This window comes from Pteropus vampyrus, unplaced genomic scaffold, assembly GCF_000151845.1.
Source record: "Pteropus vampyrus isolate Shadow unplaced genomic scaffold, Pvam_2.0 Scaffold501, whole genome shotgun sequence".
Classification (NCBI taxonomy): domain Eukaryota; kingdom Metazoa; phylum Chordata; class Mammalia; order Chiroptera; family Pteropodidae; genus Pteropus; species Pteropus vampyrus.
This window is the reverse complement of record NW_011889282.1, coordinates 233,852-242,741: the sequence shown is the minus strand read 5'-3', so window position 1 is coordinate 242,741 and position 8,890 is coordinate 233,852. Positions and strand designations below refer to the sequence as shown.

At 50.9% G+C, this 8,890-nt stretch overlaps 1 protein-coding gene and 1 pseudogene across 1 annotated transcript in view; both read left to right on the top strand.

The window, feature by feature from the left end:
- PPFIA1 (PTPRF interacting protein alpha 1) overlaps positions 1-8,781 on the top strand; it is a 75,985-nt gene extending 67,204 nt beyond the window's left edge. The window contains 5 exon segments of the mRNA XM_023524847.1: positions 1,073-1,170; positions 2,669-2,844; positions 3,850-3,918; positions 5,022-5,187; positions 8,351-8,781. Coding sequence (XP_023380615.1) covers positions 1,073-1,170; positions 2,669-2,844; positions 3,850-3,918; positions 5,022-5,187; positions 8,351-8,376 — 535 coding nt within the window. The 3' untranslated portion in view covers positions 8,377-8,781.
- On the top strand, positions 4,411-4,529 carry LOC111732868 (annotated as a pseudogene).
- Positions 8,782-8,890: the final 109 nt, after the last annotated feature.

The following is an 8,890-nucleotide window of genomic DNA, read 5'->3' as shown; positions in this document are numbered from 1 at the left end:
GTAAGAGAAACATGATTTGTATGATTTCAGTCTCTCTTTGTTTGCTGAGACGTGTCTGCCGCATGCACTTGAGCAGAGTGTGTCCCGCTGCAGTGGGCGGGCGGCGTTCTGCGGATGCCAGCCAGTCCGGTCGGCTGGCAGTGTCGTTCGGGGCCTCCACCCCTCCTGACGTGGCCCCCTTGGCTTCCTCATTCGACCCATTCTTGACTTCCTGAGGGAGGAGGGTCGAGGTCCTCGGGCTAGCCTCCCGCATCTGTCTGCTCTTCCTTTCAGCCTCATCGGTTGCTTCGTTTATCTCCTCTTTTAAAATTATTTTTTAATTCGCTTTAGCTGATTTTGAAATTAACAGTTGTGTGGTTAAGGAACTTTGGAAAATGAAGTGTGGAAAATAAAACTAAAACCGGCCAGAGGCATTTTTAATGAGTAGAGTCGGATTGATCCTTCAAACTTGTTCATGAGGCGTGGTCATTCTTTGGTGTTATTTGATTATACATGAAACCATTTCAGGAAGAGAATATGTAGTCAGTTATGGTTTTATTGTGGTTTGGTAAATAGGTTCAGTTTATAAACACAGTCATGATTTCTCATAGTATAATTCCTTCCGTATAAAATTTCGCTAACAGATTTAAAAGATAGTTAACAAGAGAGCAAATTATTTCAAAATGATAAAGAACTGTGTTGTCATCAGTTAGTGTAGCCTTTGCGAGTGCGTAATAGCTGAGAAATCCAGTTTACAGCGTATTCGAGCTGCTCTTGGGACCCCTTCCATGAGTTTCTCCTGGACTGATCGTGCTTCATCACTGAAAGCAGACGCTGGCCTACGGGGACATGAACCACGAGTGGGTCGGCAACGAGTGGCTGCCCAGCCTGGGCCTCCCGCAGTACCGCAGCCTCTTCATGGAGTGCCTGGTGGACGCACGGATGCTCGACCACCTGACCAAGAAGGACCTGCGGGGGCAGCTCAAGATGGTGGACAGTTTCCACAGGTAGGGAGACGGCAGGTGCTCCTCCTGGTCGGCTAAGGGACTTCTGACTATCGCTGTCTCTGACCTTTTTTTCTTTTTGTAACCAGAAACAGTTTCCAGTGTGGAATTATGTGCCTGCGAAGGTTAAACTATGACCGGAAAGAGCTGGAGAGAAAAAGGGAAGAGAGCCAGGACGAAATCAAAGGCCAGTACATTGTGTTTACTCGGCTGAGCATGGTTCTGCTTCCCAGCGTATTAGCAGCCTCAGCGATGTTCTGTTTTTTTAAAAAAAAAAAAAACCAGGAAAGTTTTTTAATGGAAGAATATTTTGGCGTCATTACGGGGTGGGGTTCGGGGTCCGTGAACACGAGCACTTTGAAGACGGCCCTCCGTAGCCAGAGACGTTGCGCCTGTTCCCTTCCGTGGGTCTGCAGGTCGACCGTCTGGAGGAAAGCGGTTTCCCGCGACTTCAGAGGTCTCAGGTGCGAGGACACGCATGGCCTTTCACGCAGCCGCGCTGTGGCACATGGACAGGGCCCCGGGAGCACGGGGCGGGACAGGGCGGTCCCTCTCCCAGGGTTAGCTGCTCAGCCGGGCCTTGCAGATGGGGTGGGCGCGCGTAGCAGGAGGAGGGCAAAGGCATTTCAGCTGCAAAACAGGCGGGGAGGTGCGACAGGCCGTGGGGCTCAGCCGGGAGACGGGGACCCTCTTCTCCCTCCAGCGGGGAGCCGCTCACGCAGCGCCTCTGAACGGTCGTGAATGGCGCTTTGCTTTCGAGGGAGGCATTAGCAATTACGCTCAAAATTAAATCTCCCCAAATCCGCACGGTATAAAGAAACCGCTAACCATAGCAGTGACAGGCGACACTTCTTGAACAGCGCCGAGAAGCTTCACGGGTTAATTTGCTTGATTCTCACCGCAGCCCCGTTGGTGCTGCCTTTGCCTCTGGTTCTTACTGAGAGAAACTAAAGCGTAGAGCACGGCCGGGGGACGGCCCTGCGGGAGGCTGGTCCGGTCCGGGGTGAGCGGACGCGAGCCATGAGGACACCGTTAGCCGGCGGTCCCCGGGCTGTGCGTGTCCTTCGTCCCGAAGAGGACATTGGGAGTAAAATCCGTAAATCTGTCTCATTCATTTTCTGTATCCATTTTAAATCTTTTTACAGTCGAGAATGGCCGTTAATGACTTTCATAATTTATTGCTTCGTATAATATGAGATCTTCTCTCAAAGTCTCTCTATGCTGGAGGATGGCTCTAAGCTTCTTTCTTTTTTACTTAAAATGAAACAACAGAAAAGGCTTCAACATTATAAATGAGAGGTTTGTGTTGATTCGGCAAGGGGTCCAAGTGGGTGCCAACTCCCGCGATGGGAAGGAAGTATTACGTGTTTTCTGAAGTCCGTATATGAAGTGCGTTGGCACCTGGGGCATTCAGCTCACCTCTGCCTTTGGGTCTGATCCTTGGATTCGCGTCGTTTCTGGTCTCTGGACATTCAGTGCGCATGGCAGCTTCCTGAGGCAGGGCAGGGGCCAAGGCACCCACGTCCTGGTGCAGCGAGCGCTGTCTGTTGGCCCCGAGCGCTTGTGGAGCTCGTCAGCCACCGGAGTGTCAGGGTCCGAGCAGGAGCCCTTCTCCCGTGTCCCCGGGTGTGCCTGATGAGACAGCGTCCCGAAGCCACTTTATCATCGTCTTTGTTCACTCACAGATGTGCTCGTTTGGAGCAACGATCGTGTGATTCGCTGGACCCTGTCGATTGGTCTTAAAGAATATGCAAATAACCTCGTGGAGAGTGGGGTGCATGGCGCTCTGGTGGCCTTGGATGAGACCTTTGACTTCAGCACGATGGCGCTCCTATTACAGATCCCCACGCAGAATACACAGGTAACCCCGGGCCGGCCAGCCCCCCTTGGCCACGGGCCCAGTCACTTCTCCTTATGTCGACATCTGCTAGTTACTTGGAGGGAGACAGACTTAAGAGCTCAGACGATGGGTCATCTTCCATGCCCAGTCTGCGATGCAGTGGTTTGAACCTGCAACGCTTGTCTCTTCGCCACTGCTGCCTTCCCGTGTCCGCTGCAGGCACGAGTCTCACAGTAAACAAAATAAGGGCGCTTCATTCAAGTCCTGCTCACAAGACTGATGTAGATTTAGTTCTTACGTGGAAATCGAAATACTCTAAGGCAGGGTCCCCCAATCCCTGGCCGTGGTCCGGTACCGATCCGTGGCCTGTTAGGAATCGAGCTGCACAGCAGGAGGTGAGCGGCGGGCAGGTGAGCCAAACTTCACTTGGATCTGCAGCCGCTGCCCAGCGCCAGCATCACCGCCTCAGCCCAGCCTCGGACCATCAGGTGTTAGACTCTCATAAGAGCACTGGTCCCTGGTCCCAAAAAGGTTGGGGACCTCCCTTTGGTCTATGGTATACCAGATGGAGGTTTTATTAATTTTATTTCTGTGGGTAATTGCCTTATGTAATTCTTCTTGATTCCTGGGCTCATTTGAGACTCAAGAAGCTTGTTATTCTTCTCCAGAAGAGTGTATGTCATTTAGCAGCACCCCGACCCCCCAACTGCACCAGCCCACACAGCACACTTCAAGTAGAATTCCAAGAGACCGTGGGTCCCTCTTCCCAGAAGCCCATGCATGGGCTTCGCTCTGACACCCCGACTGAGAACACTGTCGCGGGAACACTGTTCAGGACACTCTTAGCTCCAGGTTTTTCACAGTCTTAGTTTAAAAAACAGTTGTAGAAATAGATAAATAAATAGATAGATAAATAAATAAATGCATACCAATAAAACCACACACAAAAAATGCAGTTTGCGAAATGCTGACGTCCTTCAGATGCGATGGGCGGAAGCGTCAGGTGTCGTTGTGTTCCTGTTTCAGGCACGTGCGGTGCTGGAAAGAGAGTTCAACAACCTTCTGGTCATGGGGACCGACAGGCGGTGCGATGACGTAAGCTTCCAGCCTAACGGTTTTTGAATTCGCATTAAGCGTGTATTATACTTGTATGAACCATTTAATCAGAGTATCTCTCCTAAGCGTGGTGATAATTTTGCTCTACGAGTTAAGTTTCGCTTTTGAAATTTTATTAATAAATGAGCTGTCAAGAAACTAATAGTTTCAGTAAGATGGTTTTAAAATTTTTTTTGCTATTTACCTTTTGATATCCCTCAAAATGTTTCTCACATCATAAAACATTGTTTGTGGCCTGGGAATGGAGTCTCTTTGTAAGTTGTGTTTTGGGGACACCTGGATGTCTTACCTCAATCCGGAGCCCCGTGCTTTGGGGGAATGTTTCAGGAGTATACTCGACAGCACAGCACGTTACCTTCCTCTCGACAAAACCACGACGCATTGGACGTGGTCCCATAGTGCAGCGGTGAGCACATTTGCTTTACACCCAGAAGGGCCTGGGTTCGTGCCCCAGTGGAGCCACGGTCCATGGTATACGGCCACGCCACCCCGAACTAGCCTGATCCCGCCTGATCTCGGAAGCTAAGCAGGGTCGGGCCTGGTTAGTACTTGGATAGGAGACCACCTAGGAAGACCAGGTGCTGTAGGCTTAAATAAATAAACAACCAACCATGACACACTTATTCCCACACGCTATTTGTTATTCTCTTCATTGGATCCTGCAAAAAGTTGACTTTGACAAAGAGAATAGGACACCTAAAGAAGCACCTGCTGACTTTACCCCAGCCGGAGACAGAGTGATTTACGGCTTAAAGTTTTTCAGCACAAGTAAAAACCGTGTTCTATAAGAAAGCGACTTCTGCAAGATGAGAACTGAAACGTAGCGATAGGGACATGCACCCAGGTGGCCCGGGACCACCCAGATTTTTGCCCAGTTAGGGTCCCAGCGTACGTGTCACCGTGCCCCCTTCCACTCCCAGAAGTTCCTAGTTCGGTCAGTAACTCAGGGTTGTCCAGAATGGGGCTGGGTGCGTGTGAACAAAAATGCAGTAACAAGCCCAGCGCTCACTTTAAAGCGCTGGTGACTTTCTATTTTTGCCTCGTATTTCAAAATCAGTTTTATTTTCTGTCTAATTTACCAGGATGACGATAAGAGCTTTAGGAGAGCACCTTCTTGGAGAAAAAAGTTTAGACCCAAGGATGTCCGTGGCTTAGCCGCCGGGTCAGCAGAGACTCTCCCTGCAAACTTCCGGGTCACCTCCTCCCTGTCCTCGCCCTCTATGCAGCCGAAGAAGATGCAGCTGGACGGTACGTGATGCCCAGCGCCAGCCCGGCCCCTGTTGGGCCGGCACGTGGCTACTGACCTGGCGTGGCCTCTAAAGTGTTACCAGGCGTTTGGACGACTGTTGCATGTCCAGGTTTAAATGTTTTAAGATTAATCCTAACATCTGTTTATGAAAGTTTAACCATAATACAGATTTTTTAAAAGTTCTCGTCTGGTGGAGTATTCCTCTTCTCCTGGAGCTGAGCACCGTGTGTTCTGAGCGTGACAGCTGTCCTGGCGGAGGCGTGCGTGTGCCGGGCGCACTCGGCACTCTTCCCCAGTGACAGTGTAGTGGCTCTCACGTCGCGTCCCTTACTCCCCGACCTCTGTCCACACTGGGAAATGGCTGAGTCTAGTCTGTTTTAAACGACAGGACACCTTCCACCTCTGCGAGGCCGTCCTTCCTCTGTTCCTCTGTCCCCACTGTGATCTGCCCGTGTCATCACTCCCTAGAACGGGATGGAGGGGAGCAGGTGGCGAGGGCAGGCTGCGGCCCTGTTAGGCACTCGGCTGCCACCTCAGGTCACGCCCGTCACTCCTGCCGGCCACCGTGCCGTGAGAGGGCGCTAGTGAGGAGCTGGCCGGGTGTGCGGACTGTCTGCCACTCGAGGCGCGCGCGACTGAGCCCCGCACCTCAGCTTCCCCGTCTCCCTCGTCAGCTGGCTGTGATGGTTAAAGGAGTGATTCCCATGAGGCTGTCATTTGGCAAGTGTCTAGCACGTCACACATCCTCGGAAGTGTTAGCTGTCACAGTTGGCTTTGTTCTCCTTGAAGTGAGTGGCTTTTTTGTGCTGATGTAGTTGTTACTGGGTTGTTTTTGTTGTTGTTTTTAGTTATTAGCAGGTTAATAAGTTTTACTCTCATTCGTCTATGTAAAAATTAGAGGAAAGGATATTTATATAAAGCTTCTGCTAAGCTGGAGACTTGATGCTTGTTTACAAGGCAGCGTTTTAATTGAAAAGCTACATCTCGCTGCCAGAGTTTAAGGAGAAGTGTAATGTGGAGAAAAGCCAGTAACTTTTTTAAAAAGTAGCGTTTTTCTTTTAAGGAGCACGCAGATAATTTCGATAGCTTTTCAGTGTAATTTGGCCTTCGGCTTATTGACTAGTCTGAGTGCCTTATTTTTCTCATACTTCATTTCCGTTGTCATTAGAAATCACATTTTCCTGTTAAAAGTTAACAGCAATATTGCCATTAGGGTTTAGATAAATTAAAAATAATCCTAGAAAGAGGCACAGGGAACATGTGACATGGAAGGTGACTTTTTACCCCGTGTGGTAACTAAGGCATGAACCTGGTACACTGGATCGTTTCGATGGCTTTTTAAATAAGGCAGTGAGAGGGGCTTCGCTGCAGGTCTCCTGGGCGCTCAGAGTCGGGAAGGAGCGCGGTGCCCGCCGTGTTAGCGTCCTTCCCGGGCCGTGGCAGAACACTGCGAAGATGACTTCCCGCTGCCGCACGGCAGGTGCGTGCTGAGGAACAGTGAGCGTGTGCTGCAGATGTTTAGAAAGATTCCCTAATCCGATCCGCGGGGAGACGGGGCCTGTCTCCGGGGCCCCGCAGGGTTCCTTAACCGCAAACCTCGCAAACCTCGCAAACCTCGCAAACCTCGCAAACCTCGCAAACCTCGCAAACCTCGCAAACCTCGGCGGTGCCGTTTCCTGCAGAGACTGACTGCGCTTCGGTTTGCTTGGCTATGTGGCTGTCCTTGAGCCGGGCCCTGAAGCCCTGCTGCCGGGGCCCGGCGGGCCGCCCACAGTGCATTGGGCCCTTGCCCTGCGGCGGGCTGGCACCGGCTCACCTCGCCACTGGGTTCCCACGTCCGACCATTGTCACAGATGATATGTAGGGCTGAAAGGGACGTCCGGTGGCTCTATGTAATCTAGAGTTTAAGGAGAAACAGTTACCGCGGTACACGGTTGTCGTGCGCACGAATGCACATCACGGACTTGTCTTTGTGTCATCCGATGGCGCTGTTGCTGTTTTGGAATTGGCGACAGTAACTCCCAGGGCCGCTTGGGAGATGAAGAGACACTTGGTGACACAGTCTCTTTCTCTGGCTCGTCCACTCCCACTAGAAGTTTCCCTTGGGCCCCTCAGTGCTGTGTAGGTGTGAAACTGCCTGTACCTGTGCCTCTGTGGCGTTTGAGACTAACCGCACGCTGTGTTTGCATGCTTCTCGTGGTCGTCGGAGCAGGCAGTGTGTCGGCAGCGCAGAGGCTGGACCCCGCCGCGGTCAGGACTTACTCCTGCTAAGGCGCCTGCGGTGAGTAGCGCGCAGCCCGGCCTGCCGGCCCGGAGCTTGCCGAGCGGACGCATGAGCCCTCTGCGCCTGTGCAGGCGGTGTTGGTGTCCCCAGCGCCGACAGTCGACCACAGAGGGATTGACGTGCCCTCGCTTTTTTATGGGGGAAAAAAATGTGTTTTCATTTTGTCCTTAAACCTAAAACTGCTGCCGTATTTTAAGTGTCCGCTGATAGCTTTTTGGGGGTGGGGAGGCAGGAGAGCGGAGCCTCGGCCCTTGGCTGCTGCCCGTGGTGACGGGCGCCCGGCACACGGTCCTTTCCGCTTCAGCACTTGTGCGGGCACCCGTGTAGTTCCCGAGTCGCCAGTGCTGCTGGCTGTGTCACGCACGCGCATTCTCGAATGAGAAGCCCCAAAGTACTGAGTTCCACGGGGCCGTACTGTTGTGTGACACCCACAGCCTTTCAGCTTAGACGTTGATTTCTAAAAACGAAAGTGTGTTGCCCTCACAGGGGTCAGTTCCTGAGGGACCCTCCCTGGCCAGGAGCTGCGGGGTGCAGGGCGCGGCCGCAGGGGGCCCCACCCCGCTCCCTGCTCCGAGGGCCGCAGACAGGAGCGTGGTTCCACTTGGTTCTGTTTGCGCCGCGCAGTCAGAACATTTGATTGGTCTCGTCACTTTTTCTTAATTGGTAATTTTTGGGCGTAAGCCAAAATGAAGTCAGTCAAGGAATCCTCTACTGAGATGCATAGTCCTTGATGCTTTATCTGAATTCTCAAAGCAGCTAAGCCCAGAAAGCGGGGTGGGGGGTGGCCTGGGAGCTGAGTGGGCTGGGCTCCCGCGGGAGCGGGCAGCTCTCTGTCCTGCGAGGTCTCCGGACTGACCTTCTGTCTGTTTATTTTCCAGTTTACCCACACTACTTCTACAGGTGACCCGCGACGCCTGGGACCCAGCAAAGACTGCATTTTAGCATTCAGTGGACTCTAACCTGTTAATACTTGTTATATGAACCTGAGATATTTTATTACAGAGTTTTTAATTAGTGAAAAATTCATGAATACCATAGAGAAAATATTTTAGAATTTAATGTTTCTTATATTTATGTAAACTTATGCCTTCATTTATAGAGTTACTTACTTTTTCATGTATATCCAGGCTATAAATATCCTTTCAAATCTATTCATGTTCTTATATCTAATTTTAGTCTTTCAAATGAATGTACTGTAATGCTTGTATGTATAAATTCTATGAAGAAATGTAGGGCTTTTGTAAATTATGCATTTATTGTAATTATCATTGTTTAATTTTTTAATAATAAACCATGACAGAGAAAAGGATTTTACTGCGTTTGTAAAATCATCACTATACCGTGCATTATCCCTTACGAACGTATCCTCGCTACACAGCAATCATTTCGAAACAAGCAGACCTAATTTCGAGTAATTC